Here is a 21940-nt window from a genome sequence, read left to right on the forward strand (position 1 = left end):
GACTATAAAAATTGTGGTATTTTGGTGTTTTATTTTGATGATGATACAACCTTTTGGTCTACTCCATGTATCAGGGGAATCTTAGGCTTGTCTTACAGATGTGTCTAGGTTATTTTAATCATTGATCTTTGCCCTATATCCAGTGATTGAGTCTCTGGGTACTGTCATCAAAGTGAATTTGTCCAGGTATTGAGTACGTAGTTGGGTGTGAGGCAGGAGACACTGACGTATGACACCCTGACATAATCATACAGACTGTGGCAATTTATCCTCTTAGCCAGAGGGAGGAGTTTGACATTTTACAGAAAAACTGGGACGTGAATATTTATGGCATGCTTCAGAAGGCTCTGCCCTTACATATTAAAAAAGAAAACAGTTTGGCTGAAAACTACCTGTTGTTGTGTAACCAGCTGTATTTTACTAGGTTCTGCCCTGGTAATGCTCATGTTAGCGTGCTGTTGCCAGAATGTCAGTTTTTGTTGGATTTGTAGGAATGTTGTCATTACCTCTGCTCTTACTTCCTCCTACTCTGGCAGCAACACACCGAAATGAGAAGCATACTTTGCATGAATCTCCAAAGCATTTCACTGAAAGTCTTTAAACATTTATCTGAGGTAGGCAGAAAGCACATGCAAGAAAGTAGTAATCTCAGTGGGGTTTTCTGAAATTGGGCAGCTTTGTCAGAAGTAAAAAATCCTTATTAATATGCTGCTTGGGAGATTTTGGAAATGCTTCTGTTGTACAACAAATTAATGTACTGTAGGATGAACAGTGTAACAAAATCAATTGCATCTGTACTTTAAGCTGCCATTTAGTGTAATACTGATTTGTTTTAAAATAGTAATCCAAATCCAGCTGTACATGGCTGAACACCTACAATAAAGAGTTAGAAGATTGTGGGATATCAAAAAATATATGTGCCTTCACAGAGAAGGAGACTTAGAAAAGGCACGGAAATTAAACAGGAAATTACATATTTTAACCATTTAAAACATTTGTCACACTTAAGTTCCGATTAATGAATACTGGTGAATAAATATTTGTTTTATTATGAATTATTCATAATACATGGTAAATGCATACTTAAATACATATTGCAATTTATAAAGTGAATAAATGCAATTTAAAATGCATGCAAATTTTTATAAATAGAGGTGTATTTCATGTAGAACTAAATTTTTGTAGTCTGTAGGACTTGCTGTTTTTTAAGGTGAAAGTATATAGTTGTCCTGGTTGTGGTACAATGATTTGCAGAAGATGGAAGAATTGTCTTATGGTTAAAAGCTTCTCTGGAGCTGTGGATTCTGTCACTGACCACGCTGCACAGCTTCTGTGTGCTGATGGAAACCTACTTTAACCAAGTCATTGAAAAAATTAAGAAATAACAGTCTGTGCACATGCCTACTTTAACTAGAGGTCTTTCATATGATGACATATTACGTAAACCTAATTTTCCACACTAATTTATTTTGCATTTGAGTGAAAATCATGCTGTTCAGGACTTACCTGAAGCACTGTGTCTTTCAGGTTGGACCCTGTAAAAGCCATGAGTAAATTGGTTCTGCGACTTGACTGGCAAAACGTAAGAACTATGTAGCTACTAGTTGGGCACTTAACAACCCTTAAGGTATATGCTTAGCTTCTTTTTCAGTTAGTTTCCTTCTTTTTGCCCATTTTCCTCTATATCTCTTTAAAAAACACCAACATTTTTCTTGGGGCAGAAATCTGCGGCAATGATATATCCACATCTGATTGAAGAGAAGCTCCTTTTCTGTATTTTGAAGATAAAATGTACCAACGATTGGTAAATACATAGAAAAATCAGTGGCTGCACCTTAAAAGGCACACACCAAACTGGTGGGAACTTTCAGCTTTCTGTTCCACAGCCGCCATACAGACAATGGAAATGGTGGTACAGCCCTTCCCCTCAGTGCAGTGTCCAAAGATTGATACTTGCTTAGGAAGTGCTTGGGTACTACTATAACGATGAATGCTCAAGAAAAGCTGGGAAAAAAATTGGTAATTTTTTTTCTGGGGCAGTGTTTGATCAGTATAAACTAAAAATTAAATAAACAAGCTCCAGTATACCCATTGAGTGATGAGGATTTGGCAAATCATACTGGCGATGACTGGTTATCACTGTTCATTTTATGTATTGATGGTGGAAAAATAGTACAGGCTGTTCAACTAATGCCCATGTCACTGTCAATAATGTAAGGAGGGCTGATTTCTTTCTTCAGGCTGCTATACCCTTCCCCTTTCCCTAGGCCTGATGCAAAGGTCACATTTACCCACCTCTCGCAGTTGTCTCTGAAGACACGTAAAAAAATTGAAATCTGTTGCTGATAAGCAGATGAGAAATGAGCATTTACTGTGCATTATTCGTTACACCATTTTCTGTAAAAATACCTCCAGACCTTAATAAATTCTGAAGTACATATTAAACCAACATGTACATGATTTGCCAGTGTTTCTTTAAGTATTTGGTTAATCATCTTCACACAGAAGGCATCAGAACCCAAAGTATGCTTTTATTCTGAATGATTAAGCCAGGCTTCCTGTAACATTTCACTAGCAAGTAGGACCATGACAGTCTGCTAAGAACAAAGCGAAAGGGCAATACATGTAATCCAGCCTCTGGAGTCATATAATCTGCTGTGAAAAAACAGAAAAAAATGGGGAAAGGAAAAAGCAATGATCCCAAAGATGTGAAAAGAAAAGAAAAAGCCAAGATAGAACTCAAAAGAAATATAGGTTATTTAGATGGGGTAAGTTTTATTATAGGATCAATCGTTGGGGCAGGGATCTTTGTGTCTCCCACAGGAGTGCTAAAGCATTCCTTACTCAATGTCGGCGTTGCGCTAACGATCTGGATTGCGTCTGGGCTGGTCTCTCTGATGGGTTCCCTCTGCTATGCGGAGCTGGGAACTGCGCTGCCCTTCTCTGGAGGAGAGTACAGCCATATTAAAAGAGGCCTTGGATCCCTGCCTGCCTTCATGTTTATCTGGACGTCAACATTTACCAAGCCAGCTTCGAATGCTGCTCGTGCCTTGCTGTTTGCTGAGTATGCCACCCAGCCCTTCTACGGCATTTGCCCTGCGCCTGAAGCACTGAAGAAATGCTTGGCCTTGGCCGTTCTCTGGTCCCTGGGCGTTTTGAATGGCTGCAGTGTCAAAATGGCTGCATGGGTGCAGACAGTTTTCACTCTGCTGAAGATGATGGCCTTGTCTGTGATTGCTGTCGGTGGCGTAGTGCTCCTCGTTGGTGGGGGAAAGGAGAGTCTGGCCAGGTTTGAGGATGCATTCAGCTCAGAAATGCCCAACCCATCAGAGGTTGCTGAAGCCTTCTTCCAAGGACTGTACGCGTATGGTGGCTGGTGGTCCCTCAATTATATGGCAGGTATCTCACTGTTCTTTAGATTTTGTTCTGCAGTTGCCATTCTTACTATGTTCCTCAGCTCATCTTGATAGAACTTGTTTCAAGACCATAGGATCTCATGTTTTACATGAGTCCTGTGTTTGTTGGAGCTGGTAGAAGAGGCATTGTTGGTCTCTCTAGGGAGGTTTCTTGCTTCTTGTGGAGTCTCCAGAATCAGACTGACATTTCCGGAGGAGTACAAGAGAAATCAAAATAGTTAATTTAAAATCTCATGCATAAACTTGGGGTTTTTTCATACTTTAAAAGGTTACATTTTGTCTCTCTCAGTGTCAGTGTCAGTGTGTTTTTAGAAAAGAATTAAGGTACCCGTGCCAAGCTGCGTGCACAGTAAGGACCAAATTAAAAAAAAGATGAATAATTTATTTGCATTTAAATATCTGTACCTTCTCTGAGGTTATGCAGCTGGTTTGTACATGAACAAAGTCACTTTTAATTGTGTTAAAATATTGTAATTTTATGGAATATATAGGGTGGTCAGTAATCACTTCTGTGGGAAAATAGGAGTTTTGTACAGGAGGTGAGGAAGAATCTAAGGGAAGTAGTATAAATCTTTTCATATATCTTGTGTTCAATTTTAAACATTCTAAACCTTTTTGAATATCTGTTTACTTTTTCTGTGTCTGGTGACACGTGGCAGTAATAAATAGAGCAGTTTTTCATGGAAGCTGCAGAGATAATGTTCATAATGTTAATTATGCACATCATGAGTTAAATGAACAGTTTAATAGTATCATCAGATTTATAGAATTGAATTGTAAGCAACTGGATGTTGCTCTTATATCTTTAACCCTATTTATCCATTGACCTCTATCACATGTAAAACATTAAATAAAGTGAATGTGTGAAATGGATAACACAAAGTTCAATGGTGAGAACAGTGTGAAAAGTGGGTTAATGTTTAAAAAAGTGACTTAGTATTCCAGCATTACAATATGCTGCAATAAAAGAAGTTATATATATCAGCAAAGTATAATTTTGAAATATTAGGATTTCCTTAAATGGAAACATTTAGCATTTTAAGCCCAAGAAAATAATTTTAAAAAATTGGTAAAATATTAGTTTTCTGATCAGTTAGCAGTAATAATAAATAGGATACACTGGGCAGCACAGTTGTTTACACAGATGCAACCTGTGCAATAGTCCCCTTCTGAACTGAATTTCCTATTCTTTAACAATAACTTCATTCCTGTGAGCTTTGGCTACAGCATCAGGTGCCAGCTGGATGGCAGGACTGTAATGAGCAACAAAACAAATGGAAAGATAAATTTAAATTGGCAATTTTGGTGATTGTCCTCTTTTGGGCTCAAAATTACAAAGTGTATTTCTTACATTTGAAATAAATCCCAAATTCTTGGATAGTTCATGTCTGAATTTTACTGTTGTGCTCATTCAGTCCCTCTGGCTCTGCGCGCTGCAGCTGGCGCTGGGGCCAGCTCAAAGCTGATGTTCTGAGCAGGAGACAGAAATTATATTTGAGGGCGGAAAGGGATTTCTCTCCCCAAAAAAGAGCTTAAGTAAACTGCACATTTGACTTTGCACTTCTTCCCCCTTGTGAATTATTGATTGGTAATACTCAGGAATTCTTCTTTAAATGCTGAGGGAAGTGGGGAGGGGAGAGGGAGCGAGAGGGAAGGGATGAAGGACTGAAAGAGATGAGGAAGACCCTTTTTGACTGAGATGAGGATGAATTATTAGGGTTCTGGAAACCAGCTTCGTCTTTTGCTGGGACGATCACATGATCAGGAATGTTTGTGAGTGCCTCAGTTGTTCAGCGGCAAAAATTGGAGTTTTTCCTTATTTGGTAAGAGTAGTTTTAAGTTAAGATGCCAGGCTTAGCACTAAAAAGTTTTCCTCTTCAATTTATGCCCTGGAAAATACAGTAGAATCCAGCTGGGAATGGACCCCTTTTAAAGCCACTGCATTACTACTCTTCTGTCAATACCTCCAGCCTCTCCCTTTACCTTGTATGCATTTCCTGATATAAGGGCGAAGAGAAAGCTTTTGTGCAGAAATAGGAAAATACACTCAGAAAGTTTCTCATCGGGTCTCATAAGGTGGTGTAAGAATAAATAGTCTCGCTTTAGACTCTCATATTTAAACTAGTGACTTAAAAGTATAGCTACTTGAAAATTTCTTACCAAATCGATTTTCTAATGTAAATCAAATATGTCTTTAATCAAATCAAATCAAATCAAATTTATCAGTCCTTTTGTCATTTTTTTATCAGACCTCCATCCATCTCTCTTCCCAGGTAGTTAAAAAAAAAAGAAAGCTGAATAAGAAAAAAAAATGAAAAGAATTGTTTAGGCTTCTCTCATAAACTATTTGATAACCACTGTAGGACCTCACAAGGAACTTAGCTTAGCAGCCATGATTAGGGGTTGCGGCAGGACTTCGGTATCAGTGTTGTCAAGCTCTGTGCAGATTCACTACTAAAACACACTTGCAGAAGCCACACTGCTTGCTTCATTAATCTTTTTAAATTGTGTTTTTCAGAAGAGATGAAAAACCCTAGCAGAAATATCCCCTTAACTGTGATGACTGCTGTTCCTGCAGTAATTATTTTTTATTTACTGGTGAACATCTCATATCTGACTGTCCTAACACCTAAGGAAATTGTCTCTTCAGGTATGGATTTGACATTTTTTGTTAAAAAGATATGGTCCATTAGCATACCCATTTGATGTGAATTTACTGGGTTATTCCTGCTGATCTAAGTTTTCGTTCTAAGTTTTAACAGAGGATTCTTGTTTAATTTTAACTGTATGACACAAGTTGGACTGAATGCAGAAAGAATTTATTATGTGCTGAAAATGTTGGCTTATACCTGCACTGTCTAAAAAGAAATCAGAAGTGTATTAAAACCTGGAAAATCAGGTGGAGATCGGGTCTCTGTTGAGCATAGAGAAGACCTTTGTTTTCCTGTAGTTTTAATCCTCTCTTCTTCTTCCTCCCCTACCTCATGGTGTCTCAGGCTAAAGCTGTTACTGTTTAGGAGGTGAACAAGTCTACCTTTAGTAGCTAGCAATATAGAAAAGACTATGGACGCAAAAATGTAACCATTTTGTGGGTGGGTGGATTCATGATAAATATTATGAATCCTTAGAAGAGCCTATACAAAAGTCCAGTGTATGTAAAGCCTCTCTCAGATCTTGTACCAATAAGCTGCCCATGAATAGGTCCAAGAGGGGCTGTATTTCTCCGTGATTGTCCAAACAGCACCTTTTAAATACCACTGTAATGAGACTGAGCTCTTAGACCTTGCCTCCAGGAGTGACAAAAAACATACCATCATTTGGATGGATCAGTTAATTTTTTTCCTGTGAAAACAGCTCAATAACATAAATGGGAGCAGTATAACTGTCACTCAGCAGCCCTTTATTATTGCTCAGCCATTGGCAGGCTATGTGTTGGGAGGGATGCATACATTTTCAGAGCCACCCTACAATGAAAGAGGCAGTGAATACCAGGGTATTTGTGTATAGCAGCTGCCCAGCTGGCATGACCAGCTCCAAACATCCCAGGGGAGCTGTGCTTATCTGTGTCAGCTGAGGAGACAGCTTTACAATTATATCTCTTGTTTCAAACGTTGCTATGCATTGCTGCGGTTCTTATTCTTTCACTATGGGGTTTTTTTGGGCGGGTAGTAGGTGGTGGGGTGGTGTTTTCCCCATCTGTAATTAAACTTCCTATGGTACACAGGTCACTGCAAGACCTGTATTCCTCATAGCTATTGGTTATAGCCCCACTAAATATTAGTCCTCACTACAATATGGGCTATAGCTAATTTCCTAGCATTATTGAATGTCTCTTGTTCAGAAATAATCTTTTACCTTTCTCAGTTCCACCCAAAGCAAAACCTCATCAATAACAAGCTCTCTGACCCATCTCTGCTCATACGTGCACTCGTGTTGGCAATTCCCTCATAACAGTAGATCATGTCACCACTGTGGCCACACTGGGGACTAATGCATTCATTTTCCTTCTCTGCATGGCCTTGCCCATGTGTGCACGTTTGTGATTCATGGCAGTGAGATGCAGCTTGCTCCCGCTGGGCAGTCCATCACTATGGTATTGGCCCCAGCAGGTTTACCTGGCTTGCTCTGGCTGGCAGCACTCCTTCTTGCTGTCACCCCCCCACCCTGAAAATTTTTAGCTCCTGAATTAAATACCCTTAGGGTTCCATTAATCATGTTTGACTACTGTAACAAAAAACCCAGGCATTGCTGGTAAATAATAGGTGTTTCTTGTATTTTGTTTTGTTTCTGTTGAGTCTGTTAGTAATTCAAAACATGATGCCTACGCTACACTAATGCTTTGCTTTCTTGCAGTTGCTGTGGCAGTCACTTGGGCTGATCGAGTGATCCCTTCTGTTGCCTGGATCATTCCTCTCTCTGTTGCTGTCTCAATATTTGGTGCCCTCAACAGCAGCATGTTCACACTAGGGCGATTAAGCTATGCTGGAAGTCAGTCAGGACATCTACCTGTTTTAATATCTATGCTTAATGTCCACTCCTGTACTCCAGCACCAGCCATGATTTTTTCAACCACCATCGCATCCATTTTTATCATCCCCTCTGACCTTATTACGTTAACAAATTACTTTGGATTTTCTGCCTGGCTTATGATTGGATTGACTTGTGCGAGCCTGATTGTACTTCGATACCGGGAACCTCATCTACATCGACCATACAAAGTAAATGGAAATAAGTTACAAAATAGTTTTACAGATATTTTTGAGTCATGGGTAGCATGCAAAAGTTACAGGACAAGTGCAGGTAAAAACTGGATAGTCACTTCAAAAATACAAATAATAATCACAATGTTTAGAGCCTTATTCAAAAACTTGCTTTATTGTAGAAGGAAAAGAACAAACAGATAATCTCTGCCCCAGAGAGCTTGCACTTAAAAGCAAGAGATGAATATATGCAGAATGGGGGAGACGTACAAACATGAAACCATACCAGTATCAAGCAGTAACCAGAACAGTGTGGGATCCAGGCTGGCCATTCATGGTTAATTAAACCTTCATCTACTCTCATCTTTCCTGACACAACCTCAGACATTAACGATATGTTTAATTTCCTCTCAACCTAGCTTTCAGAAAGCTGGGTTAGAAGTGTATGATTATTGTGAAGTCTTCTTCCAGGCATCGAACCCTGAGTTTCTTTTAGAAGTTTGTAGTATCATGTGTGGACAAATGGTTTTCAGGTGCTACCTGTCTCTCCACCTTAACAACAGAAGACGTCTGAACAAGTGTTTTAGAAAAGATGCCTATCTTGTAGGCAGTTTGAGGTCAGATGAATCTTGTCATGGGTGAGATTGCAACAACATGAGAAATGGTGCTCTAGTGTGGCAAAGAATGCATTATTACTCTTATGAATGAGGCATATAATCACGTGGTCAGTTTATTTCCTAAACCAGTCTTTTTCTTTCTCTTGCAGGTGTTTCTACCAGTACCATTTGTGATGGTGGCAGTGTCTTTCTTCTTAGTTTTAGCTCCCATAGTCTGGTCCCCAAACCTGCAATATGTTTATGCTTTCTTGTTTATGCTGGGAAGTCTTATTATTTATTTACCTTTTATACATTATAAATTGCATTTTGCATTTCTCGATAAAATTACTTGCCACTTACAGCTCCTGTTGGAAGTTTCTCCTGCTGATGGATCTGCAGAGGGCAAACATGAATAATGGCAAATGTTTAATCCCAGTACAACTAAAAACCAAGAGACGATTTTGTTTAACTGAGATTGTAGAAGGTACACATTAGATGTTAAGTGTGATACATAGGTGTGCATGCATGTGCATGTATTTTTATATGTATGCACATACATAGATGAATACACATATATTGCATACATATATACATGTGTATATATATGCATATGTATATATATATGCATATGTATATATAGACGTTAGCATAATGAATGTATATATATATTTCTGTGTGTCTGTGTGTACACATACATATATGTAGGTGTTTATGCATACTTATTTAATAGGTGCGAATAATCTCTCTTAAAAGGTAAAATCTGTAAAATGCTGTCATGCTCCTGAAGGCACAGTTAAAGTTGCATGTATTATTGCAATGATGGAAATAAGACTAAATTACAGCACAAATAATTACTGATATTATTATATAATAAATGAGTAAATACATATTTAACAGCATCATTATATAAATACACTTTTGGTCTCCAAACTAATTTATCTGCATTATTTTTAGTTTGTAGTCAAGTTTATTAGAACTTCTGGTTTTAAAGGCTTTATACTTCTGTTCATCTGCTACCTCTTTTTTCTGAATTTATTTCTGATAAAAACCTTTGAAGAACGTCATAAAATTGTCTGCGACCTTTCTTAATCCCAAGAAAACCATACATGGTGCATTTCAGCTATTTTAGAACAATATATTTAGAACATACAAAATCAAGATGAAATGTTATGAAACATCAAATAAGGCAATGAGAGCTATTTATCCTCTTCATCACAGCAAAACTAAAGATGTATGGATTACTTTACTAAATTGTTTACATCTTGGCATTAATATTACCTTGTTCCTTTGTTTCTTGTCAGTGTTACTGAGAAATAAGAGCTTTTTTAGCCCCCCTCCCCTCCATTTTTATTTTGTTTATGAAAGCCAGATAAATAAATTATTTTTTATTTTGATAATTGGGCTATATTAAGTTTCCTGGCATCTAAACTTGAACACAGAGAACCAGTACACAAGAAACACCACATACTTAGATGATTCATATATTAATATATGCTGTTACTTTTGTAATTACAATAAAACTACATGTGTAAAGTGGGTTTTCAAATCTGTCTATTAAAGTTCAGCAATATAACCCATAGATGGCTCCAGACTAACATCTCTCTTACACTGTGGTATTCTGGCTTGCTGGATGCTGCATTGGTGAGAGAATTTGTTTCGCAGAGTATTGTATTATAACACTTCTAGTAGTATGAAAAAAACCTTGCTAGAATATGCAATTCTCTGATATATCAAAAAGTTAGAGTTGAGAATGATAGGCAAAGACTTTATACACAGCTACCCGAAGTATAGGGTACACATCCAATAATGCTGGGAACTGAAGGTTTAAGAGGATTTGACTTTGCACTGGAACAAACCCCCAGACGAACACAAGTTCTTGAAGAAAATGGCTTTTCTCACAGCTGGTGGTGTACACAGAATGGAAATTTGAAGTAAAAATTAGACCTTTCCAAATGCCGTAAGAAAAGTCTATGCAAGTAAGGAGTGAAGTCAGTACAGTTGAGCTGGAGACTGGATCCTGCTGAAAGCAAGGCAGGAATCAATGTTTAATTTCAATGAGTAGTGCTATCAGAAGAGCATTTATTTTGCTATTTAGATTTTCAAAATCACAAGTCTTGTCAAAATTTTATCAGAGTAATATTTTAAGAACTGAATTCTGATGAGTATTGAAAGGATGGAAGGACTTTATTGTGACTAAAACACCAACCAGGGATTTGTAAATGCAGGTGTGGTGCCTAGCAGTGCCACAGGTTTTCAACTGATCTTGAACAAGTCACTTATGTAAACCCATGTTTTAATATGTAAACAAAAATGAAAGCCATAAGAAAAACAAAAGTGTGTAGAACAATTAATATTGTGTTGTAGACCACATGGTTAGAAAAAGCAGGCATCAGGGGGATGTTGCTCAACTGGATGTGTAATTTCCATGTAATTTCTTGTCAGTAGATCTACTTGAGCTTGTTTGTACACTTGAATTCCTTAAGGAGTTGGTTATGTAGTGAATACATATGTCAAAATGTAATTGGAGCATGTATCAATGATACAAACTTTGAATTCAGAGGTTTAGCAGTTTCAACAAATTAGGGAACTCAGAAGTCCCGGTGAAATATATTATGAAATAAATTGCACCTATGTATCTTTTTATAATATGAAGTAGATAATTTTTCTATGGCACATAGAAACAGGCATGCACATGCCCCACAGTTTTAATGGTTATTGCCAAAGGATCAGCAAAGTTGCGAACACTTAGAACACAACAGGTCAGAATGAAAACTGCCCATGCAAACCCAACCTCCCCACTCTGTGAGGGCACATTACAATGGCCTTTGATTATCAGATCATAAACTATTCTTTCCTTTCCTCATACACTGGATTGAATGGATGGTGGCTAGATAATTCACTATTATTTTCTTCCTATTTCAGTGTGTGAGCTTGCACTTTATTTATCACTCTGCTCGGATGCTGTTCTCAATAGACATTCTTAATTTCTTACAGACTTTTCTATGGCGTTCCCATTGAAGCATCTGAGCATTTCACAAACAACTAATAATTTGTCTTTGCTCTCATGAGCTGAATCAGCAGTATCATCTTTGCTTTGCATAAAGTGAATTAAGCAGATGTGTAGGTTGCACAGCAAATGCAATTTGTGATGTTCCTTGTGATCCGTCAGTTCATATCAGGCACCTTGATGGAGAACCATTGATGGAGATTCAGAACCAACTGTGGATGTTTCTTTATTTTAGGAAGCAGGGCAAAGAACCAGAGAATTGGTGAATATACACTTTGTATAGATATTCACCCTCTATATAGAGAATTCAGTTCTTCCACATCTTTCAGATGGAAAGAAGGGAAATATGGCCAAAATAATTCATGAACTTTGGATGCCTAAGATGAGGTACCTTGGACCTGATTTTTCATAGTAATTAAAAAGTTCAGAGTGCCTATAGTCTTCTGGAATTAAGTTCCAAGAATAGTAAAAAAAGGAAAAAAGGACAAATTATCACAGTCATTTTGGTTTTGATGAATAGCAGATACCCTATAACTCAACTTCTGACTGTGGGTAGCTGCAATTCCTTTAAGATAGTCGATGAAATATTAAATTACAACTATGAGAGTTTAAAATTCCACCAAATCAAGCCCTGAGGATTTAAGATGGGGTATAGAAAATGAGAAAAACAGAATTAATGACATTTTTTAAAAAAACATTTGTTTAAATCATTACAGTATGACCTTGGAATTTTATAGGGGAAGAAAAGTTTGAGTTCTTCTGGGCAATATTCAGATTCCTTAATCCAGCAACCCTTCTGCAAGTGCCACCTCGTTCACTATGTCAGATTCCATTTGTACAGCAAATAAGGGATTGGTCACTCACATTTAGTGTCTTCTTCAACACAGACCGTTGACTTACTCCCAGATCTGGGTGAGATAGAGGTCTTCTGAAAAAGAATGCTCTCAAATAACCCGCTGTTTGGAAAGGGACACACACAGCTGAGCTCAATTAACATTATAGAAGTGATCTTAGATATGGTATTGTCACTTGATGTTCTCTTAATGCGGCCTTTTTTTTTGCCTGTTTAGAATGCTAAATCACAAAGAATCAAGTACAGTATTCAATTTATATAGACTTTATATTGTTGCTGGACCAATCCACATTTACAAGCACTAAGCATAAAGGAACAGAATTCAAATTTATAACTCATATTAGCTACTCTGGCTAAGAGCAATTCAATATTTTCATATTATAGCTTGTTTTCAGTGACACTAGTTGGTCTCACCTGCTTTCCTACTTGGAATATATCTCAGAAAATGCTATATAGAAGTGTGACTGCTTTAGTACTAGACTATATCAGACATTTATTTAAATTTTTAATTTATTTTTTTACCTTTGACTTTATAATGTTAAGCTCATGCATACTTGCATGTTTCATGTTTCAGAAGTTCATCCTTACAACAAATAAACTTAAGATGTGGATATTTGTTTTTCAATACCGTACTGGCCCAGTTTAGCATGCAACATCCCTAGGTGCTTTTGTAGGTTCCTAATGCAATATTTGTATGTATGTGTGCATTGCTTTGTTGTTGTTAGTTGGTTTTTTTTTTTACCATTATCTCCATTAAAAAAAAACCCATAAAACCCCAAATGATAATGTCTTATTTTAAAAATTACTTGTTGTTATATATCCTACTAATTCCATGTGTGCTAACTGCTTTACAAAAAAAAGAAAAAAATTACTGAGGCAAACCACAGCAATTGTACAGAAGAAATGAAAAAAATCAGCGATTTACTTCCCTTTTCATAGTGTTAACCTTGATTTCAGTAAAAAGATAATCAACTAAAAATGAAGTTGTACATTTTTGTTTCTGCCTTGATGTGGTGACTATTGGCTGGAACCTCTGGTTTACACAGGGGAGGATTGTGTGAGGATGTGTGAGGAGCTGCCTGTAGCCGTTAGGCATGGAGGGGCTCAGAACTTCTGACTTCTAATCTTAGGTTTGATTGCTGCGCTGTGGATGTTGCTAAGGTTCCCCGTATCACAGTTTCTACATCTGCTAAAACAGAAACAGTTGCGTTTTAACAGCTTACAGGTCAAAGAGTATTTGCTTGTCACCTTCTCTTCTGGAGAGTCAGACATAATTCTTGTCATTATTCTTTATGACTTTTTCCAAGTGAAGGGGGACCCTGAGCATCCCAGTTCTTACTGGCTTGATTTGGTGGGGTAAGAGCTGTGTGCGCATCAGGGACTTTGAAGCTGTTTCTGTTCTGCTTTGGAACAGGAAATTAAACAGTTTCAAATTAGCAGGTTTGGATAACCTGTATCTGACAGGTTTAAAGGCACCATTGAGGAGCTTGACTATTAATGTTGATTTTCAATAACTCTTGCAACACAGGGGAAGTATCAGGAGAGCAAAAGAAAGTTAACATGCCAATATTTAAAATGAATAAAAGAGATGACCCAAGTAATTATAGGCTTGTCAGTATGACATAAATCCTTGGAAAAATAATGGAACAGCTAATAAGAAACTGAATTAATACATAATTGAAAGAGGGTAGCATAATTAATACCAGTTCATTTGTGTTTATGGAAAATAATCCTATCAAACCAACTTCACTTTATATTTTCTGTAATTTTGGCTGATTAAAGGATAATAATGTTGATGTATAATACTCAAACTTCTTTACTTGAAATGAGATAAGAAAAGTCTTATGAAATATCTTGAAGATGACAAAATCAACATGACACACATTAAATGCTTTAGAAACTGGCAAATGAGATCTCGGTTTAACCTGTGAAAAGGAGCCCCACAGCGATCAGACTTTGATTCTACCGTTCAGTGTGCCTGTCAGCGGTCTGTAAAAATGGAGCCATCGCTGGAAAAGTTTATACGTGACTGAAATGGAAAATGGCAAACAAAAAGTTAAGAGGACAGGGTTTTGGTCAATTACTGAACAGGAATACCGTGTGGAGATGAGGAAGTTCAGAGAGGCAGCTGGTAAAGGCTCTCTGGCAGAGAGAAATAATGCATGGAAGAACTTGCAGGAAAAAATATTTTCCTATATAATGTAGATTTTTTTATTCATGAATGCTTTAGCTAAGTATCCAAAGAGCCACAAAAATCAGGATTCTGTGATCAGCTGGGCAGAAGCAAAAAATATGCTCTGCAAAAATTACCGTCATATGTGTAACAGGCAGAACCACTGCCCCCTTTCTGGCGGCAGCAGGCTGTTAGATCAGTTTTGTTGCCGGCGACCATGAGAAGTGATCCACAGTTGTCGTGAAAGGTCAACTGAACTGAGCTTCAGTGAGATCCTGCTTCTCTGTGTTGCATGGGCAGCAAGGCTTAGACCTCCTCTGAAGAACTGGTTCCAGTTGTCTCTCCACAACAGGAGGAGTGGCTGTGATTTCTCTCTCAATCCTTTCCAACAGCAGACAGTTAATGACAGAAAACCAACCATGCACGATGGCTCGAACTTGGATATTTTAGCTTAGCCAAATGGAAATTTTTTTAATTGATGCCAAGCAAAGTATTACTAAGTGGCTTTTAAATTTAGCAGATAAAGACACTGCAAGATCCTGGACCTCAAAGTTGAAGTAATTCAGACTAAATTTGAAGTACATATATACATTATTTTTTTAGGCTCAATATGTTCATTCAGACCTCGTTAAAAATAAAATTATATTCAGGAAACATGAAAGTAACTTTTATTTCTCCCGTTTCTTCTTAATCCCTTTTTGCAACAAGTAAGTTGCAGCCTTTGACGTACTTTCCAGCAGAAATTTCTGTCAAAGCCATTGCTATCAATGTTTAAAACTTTCTTTTATGCAGCACATTTTGACAGGTCTTATGTTGGGTTTTTTTCCAAAATTGTCTAATCATTTCACTTTGTGGTCTTGAGCTCCTTCTAAGCCAAAAAGGTTATGGCATCATTTTGAATTTACTTTCAAAAGCTGCTGAGGATAAACACAACAGCTGCCAAAATGTGTCAGTTGAGTTAGATCATATGTATTTCAGTCTTTGCAAAAGACGCCTTTCTGATCTGCAGTTTACCCTCATAGCAGACAGTAGTTGGACTAAGTTTGGCAGAACTGCTGCGGCAAGTGCATGTGAAATACTCAAAAAGTCACCCAAACGTGAAAACACGCAGGGCACTGAATTGTGGTTTTCAGCTTTGTCTCCAGCATAAGAAGTTTTAAAATCTGCTGTCAGAAATGGCATCTCCTCTGTGCGTTCATTGCCATGCAAGTTTACTGCCTGTTATCTTACACTTGCTAGTTGATTAAGTTTTTGTTTCCACTAATAGTCAAGCCTGGGTAATTGTTCTAAAGTGTAAAAAATGCATTGCTAGAGGTATTTCCCTTCTGGATTTGTCTCCTTTGACTTCCTGGTTTGGTTTTAGCTCTTTCTTTGTTTGCTGTTACTGAATTTCTGTTCACCGTATAGATTTTACTAAACTGACCAAGTCATTACCAGTTCACGGGGGGGACTCTTCACTAAAATCATTCTTTTTTTTTTTTTTTTTTTTCCAGTTTATTTGATGAGATTTATTATGTGAATCTTTCATCATTTTCAGTTAAGTGAGGACGATCAGCATTCTCTGAGGGCGCTAAAACTGGGCTTAGTATCAGCAGCAGTCACACAAATGATGTAATGTAGAGTTCTTGTAGGGTGAAACAGAGGAATTTTTACTTGGACTGCAGAAATTATATTCCAAGTCTGACCATGGCATCACTCTAAGGAGTTATTCTTAGCTAGTTATGTGCCAAGGCTTCTAACATCTGCAAAGCAGCAATTCCCAGGAGAGACACCCACATCCTAGAAACAAGATTAGTATTTCTTGTTTTGGATGGGTGATACAGAAATTCATATTTCAGTGTCTACGCCCAGATTATTCAGCATGCCTTATAGCAGCAACATGCCATTTCATTACCTGTGATTTTCCTCAACTTTGTCAGACCCAGAGTATGTCAGGGATAGCTTTGTGGTTTTGCTCCAGGCTAGATAAAATATTTTAAGGAGCCTAAGGCCAAAAGGTGATACATGAGAGACTCCACTAGGAATACAACTGCTGGAGGATACATTCTTGTTCACAATTACATTTTGTGATTTACTGGCTTTTACTCCATGCAGCGTATGGTGTGGTAGTTTTGTGTAATTCCTGTTCTTGGAATTTAAATGTAAAGTAAGACAAAGCTAAACACTTTAAAAAATTGTAACCTTATTGCATTGTTATTACTACATTTAACTTGGGTAATCCCATACATAGTTCATAATCACTTTCCCAGTGCAATGGAAGAGTGCATTGCATTTGTGGTATGTGATTGTGCTTGCAATAATTTGACTTAATATATTTCAGGGAAAAACTCTGATTCTTCTTGATTCTCTTAGTGTCATCCAGGTATTTTAATATGGGCTTTTTTCAGCCCTCTTCCTGTAATCAAGATAATGCCTCTGTTTTAGTTGGGGGAAACACTAAATATTCTCTGGAGCTGAAACCTACTGACACATTCCTTGCTTAGTATTAACTTCAGACTTACTAACTTTAGCCGTACAGCCTTTGAAAAAATTGCACAATTGGAAGAATCAATATTTAGGGCATCATCACTATAAGCATAATTAATCTTTGGGGTTTTATATATAATCAATATCAACATTAACTGCTAGAGATGAGGCTTTTCCTTAAGGGGAAAAAAAACCCCCAAAACAACAACTGATCAGCTTTTTAATTGATCTTTTAGTCTGACAAATCCTCATTTCCTGAAATGCTTGGCAACATATGGTTCTTACTCAACTATTTGAAACCAGGCATTTAATTTGAAGCCTAAATTAAGGTCTTATGTTGGTTTTGCTCTTTATTTTCAGAACTTGCATGCATAACAATACTGGCCAGATATTTCAATAAGTTATGCAAAATTATGTCTATGCTGAAGTGAGTGGCAGATCCACTGTAAAGCTGCAATCAGATTCGTAACCTTAACTGGGACCTAGCTGAGGTGCATCCAGTCCTTGATCATGTCACAATATTTCTTCTGAAGATCCTGATCAAGTAATGCAGACCTGGGGGTCGGTTTTCAGAAAGGTATGTTGAGATCTTGGCATCATGTGGAGATGTCTGGAAAAGTTTTAGATGACCTGCCACCATGATTTCTGCATCGTCAATGGTGCAGCGTGGCCACCTTCAGCTGAGAGCCTCATAAACCAGCACCTTCGGGTAGGAGGTGTCAGCAGCAACCCTCAAAGGCAAGGGCATGTCTCAGATCACAGTTCCCTTTGTGTCTGTCTAGTGGAAGCATCTCCCTTCACTGATGGTTAACGTAACAGTCTTCAATTAAGTGCTGAAGGTCTTTCATCAGAGAAATCCATCAAGAGCAAGGTGCAGGAGCTTAAATTCAGCTTAAATTCTTCCATTTAAGCAGCACTGGAAACAGAGGAGCCTCTTTCCTCTCTGATCCCATACTTGACTGGTTAGAAAGCTCACAGATTTAGTCTTGCAGCCTTTAGCTGTGCTTTCCAAGTGCTCTAGACAGTAATCTAGAAAAAGAAAAAGCCAATGAATTTACCTAATATAGGTATATATATTTACATATAGGTAATAATAGGTATATAGGTATACGTATACCTACATATACAATATAGATATATTATATACCTAATAAAGGACAAATTTGCCATTTCTCCAACCTGTCCATACCTTTTCAGCCACTTAAGCTGAAGGCTAGGTGGGTATCAGTACTTGCATATTCCTTGTCTGGGACTTCGTGTGAGGGCCAGGCAGCCTTCATCTGCACTGGCATGGCAGTGAAGCCCTCTGAGAGGAGGTGTCCTGGGACCAGTGGAGGTGCCAGGAACCAGCAGCCTTAGGTAAGTCACCACAGCCGCAGTTCTGACCCCATCCTCTGTGCATTTGTTATAAGAAGTGTAATTTCCCAGGTTGTGATCTAACACCCGCTGAGGTGGTCAAATGTTGACAAATGAACGGTTAATTCCCTTGGAGCCAGAAGGCTTTTCTGCTCCAGACCCAAGCTGGGATAAGCTGAATTTAGTGTAAGCTAACAGTGCAAAACAGAGATCAGTGATGTGGCAAAAGAACAGGCAGAAAAAAACCTGCAGGTAACCGCAGAGTGATGCTGATCAGTGAGCAGCTGGCTGTGAGCTGATCTGAAGCATGTAAAAAGCGAGAAACTGGGAGACGAGCAGGAAAGCAGCGTTTATCTTTGTCTGCTGGGTTCCAATACAGCGTAAGAAATCATCATCAAATAAAAAGCACCAATGTGAGTTTGCAAATTCAACTTTAAATTAAAGTAGGACTATATCTGAGGCTTGCTGGAGTGAAATCCCAGTGAAACCAATGGGTAGGCTGCCATTAACACAGCAAGGTTTTATTTCTTTATGGGCTTGAATCATACATAGGATGGAAGGGTCTCATTTGAACTTTCATTCCACATAAATGTTAATGCATTTAGGAACACCCTGCCTACATTTTAACTCCTTGAAGATCCTCTGAGGTTGTTTTCTTAAGTTTCTAAAATATTCTCATTAAATTTATTAAAATGAATCTCTTAGATCACTTTCTTGTATTAAAATAGAACATTTGTTCCGTCACACTGTAATAATCAATTAAACCAATTAAACAATGACATTTTTAAAAATTAACCTGTTGCAGTAGTCTCTTTTGACACCAGATTTTGTCTCTTGAAAATTTTCCTTAGTGTATTTTTTTGAGACTTTTCAGCTTCTTTCCTCTTACTGTGCTTGGATGTAACATTTCTTCTTTTCAGTCCCTTTGCACACTGAGGACCCACAGTAACTGCTGCAGTATCCAGTACTCCAACGCTGCTCTGCACGCCTTCCTGCAAGCAGTAGCTGCTGTAATCTGCTCTTGGACTGCATGACAGCATACGATTCTCAGAAGGACAAACTGAAAGCTTGTGACACAAATACACTGATCAACACCACTAATAAGCCTTTTTTTTTCCCTGTGGCCTCTCTGACGGTTTCAGCAGCCTGAGTTGGAGTAGGAGCAGCAGCTTTACCTGAGCTTTTTTTTTTCTCCCAGGATGTGGTGTCCCTGTAGTCCCTTAAGCACCCATTGCAGGTGTGTTGCACCGCTTCGTTGCTGGAAGCCAGCTGGAAATCTGCTGCTCAGGGAGCTGCCACTTCCACTGACATACGGGGAGCCTCTGCTGGGAAAGCTGACTTCACTAGTTTTACATCACCCACTCGCTGTCTCTGTGTACAGGGTGTTTTGGAGGTGAGAATGGAGCAGAAAGCTTCAGGGCAGCTCTGATGGCCCCATAGATGCTCCTGGGCCAGTTGCAAGGCTGCTGCCCTGGAGCGCCTGGCGCTGGAGCTCTCCATTTAGAGTGCCTCGGCCCCCAGCCTGCACCTGCTTTTCTGCTCTGTGATTTCTGTTCCAGAAAAAACTTGTAGCACATTTGCCAAGGCTTTCCTAGCCTTTGTCATCCTCATCATAATCAGTTTCACCCTTGGAGATGTGATGCTGTTCTGTAAAAGGGGCCAGGCCGGATTTGTGTCACTGGTGACTGCTGCCTCCTGTGAGAACGTTGTTTTTTTAAAGGGTGAAGGGGGTGGAGAAAGGACCCCTCCAAGGGCTTCGGGCAAGATGACTGTCCTGTTAAATCTCCACATTTCTGGCTAATCAACTTGAAAAGAAACAAAGCAGGGAGTCGCTCTTTTGTCTTTCAACATGTGTAGAGAGAGAGGTGTTTCCCCCTTCTCAATTGAACCATTGGCTGCCAAGGTATGCCAGCATGGGCTTGCACATCATCTCACCACTATGTGAGATAACACAGCTAAAGTAAAGCTTAAACTTAACATAGCGAAAATTATGTTGAGGGCCATTTCAGCCCCTATTACCTGAGAAATGGTAGAATTTATCATGTAGAGGCATCATTTTGCAATAACTTGCCTAAATTTTGCAGAGGTGTGAAATAATAACGTCAGTGAAGTGTTTATTCTTACCAGTGCCACTTACTATGCACTTGCGGAAGTATTTGCTTTCACCTGAAAGAAGTCCGTGACTCCAAAATCACAACAGAATAGCATCATATGTTTTCATTTTCATTTTAAAATTATTTTGTCTTGTTCTTATCTGCACCTCTTTTTGCATTTCCTATGTATATCTGGCAATTGAACTGCCTGGTAAACAGCTAGTTTTAAGCAAACATTGCAGTGTTTAATGAATTAAATTAATAAATGAATTTTTAATTTTCTGCTGCTTCTATTCACACCATGAACCTAATTTTAAAAATTACCACAATCAAATCAGATAATGAAATACTCTGTGTGCAGTGAAAGCATTACCATGGTAAATTTTTTGCTACTCCTGAAGAGCAAGTTAAAGGGCAATATTTGTAAAAACTTTGGAAATAGTGTGGAAAAAAAACTAAGAAAGGAGCAGAAAAAAATCAGACAGAATGCAAAACTTACTGCATTATTGACAATGAATTTTGTTCCTAGAAGTGAAGTACTGTTCAATGCAAACAGGCACATGACCTATCCTGTGGTTATTTTTCTTGAAAAATATTTTTCTGTCCTGGTAAGTACAATAATCTTTATTTTTTCCTTAACATAATATAAAGTTTTATACTTATAAAACATTTTTGGTTGCATATTCATAAAGATGCATACATTAAATGTGTCTTACAAACTTAAATGTTATCTTCAGACACACACTTTGCAGTATTTTCTGTAAAATTTCCTCTCTTCATACCAATGTTGAGAGAAGTTGTTTTTCACTAATAGAAACCAGAAGAAGAATTTTTTGCATTCACACTTGAATATATGCTAGAAATGCTTTTCTAGTAATTTCTTTGCTGCAACGGGAATTAAAATAAAAGCAGCCAGGAGAAGATAGAAGAGTAAATTTTATATTGTGAATAAGATAAAATAAAACTGCTTGTGAAGTCTGATTACTGGAAATAAATCTGATATATTACTGTCTCTTTTCTTTAGTACTGAGAGAAAACAGCTTTTTTTAAAACATGAGTCCATGAACCTTACTAAATGCAATATAAACTCTTGGGAAGGAGCTGACAGAAAAATATTCTAATATTTAAAACTTTTGAGACCTGCTTACTCCAGCCCTGAAAGTTTCAAAGCCTTCAGCATCTCCCATGCTTGCAATGCACTGAATCAGCCAGCGAAAGGAATGGGGATCCCTTTATCTGCCTGGCTGGTGGCTTAAATCACATTGTGTGAGTTGTGCTGA

General features: G+C 38.0%; 1 protein-coding gene across 1 annotated transcript; it reads left to right on the forward strand.

The window, feature by feature from the left end:
* Window positions 1–2675: 2675 nt before the first annotated feature.
* Window positions 2676–9128, forward strand: SLC7A13 (solute carrier family 7 member 13). Its single transcript, XM_005240627.1, has 4 exons — window positions 2676–3399; window positions 5935–6066; window positions 7770–8134; window positions 8883–9128. The coding sequence occupies exons 1-4, from the start codon at window positions 2676–2678 to the stop codon at window positions 9126–9128; spliced, it is 1467 nt and encodes a 488-aa protein (XP_005240684.1).
* Window positions 9129–21940: the final 12812 nt, after the last annotated feature.

This window comes from Falco peregrinus, chromosome 3 (assembly GCF_023634155.1).
Source record: "Falco peregrinus isolate bFalPer1 chromosome 3, bFalPer1.pri, whole genome shotgun sequence".
Taxonomy (NCBI): domain Eukaryota; kingdom Metazoa; phylum Chordata; class Aves; order Falconiformes; family Falconidae; genus Falco; species Falco peregrinus.

What these genes read in the sequence shown, in the direction of transcription:
- SLC7A13 (XM_005240627.1), top strand. Translation starts at nt 2,676, where the DNA reads ATGGGGAAAGGAAAAAGCAATGATCCCAAAGATGTGAAAAGAAAAGAA. An exon ending in TAAGGAAATTGTCTCTTCAG is followed by an intron (nt 6,067 to 7,769) that starts GTATGGATTTGA and finishes GCTTTCTTGCAG; the next exon opens with TTGCTGTGGCAGTCACTTGG. An exon ending in ATCTACATCGACCATACAAA is followed by an intron (nt 8,135 to 8,882) that starts GTAAATGGAAAT and finishes TTTCTCTTGCAG; the next exon opens with GTGTTTCTACCAGTACCATT.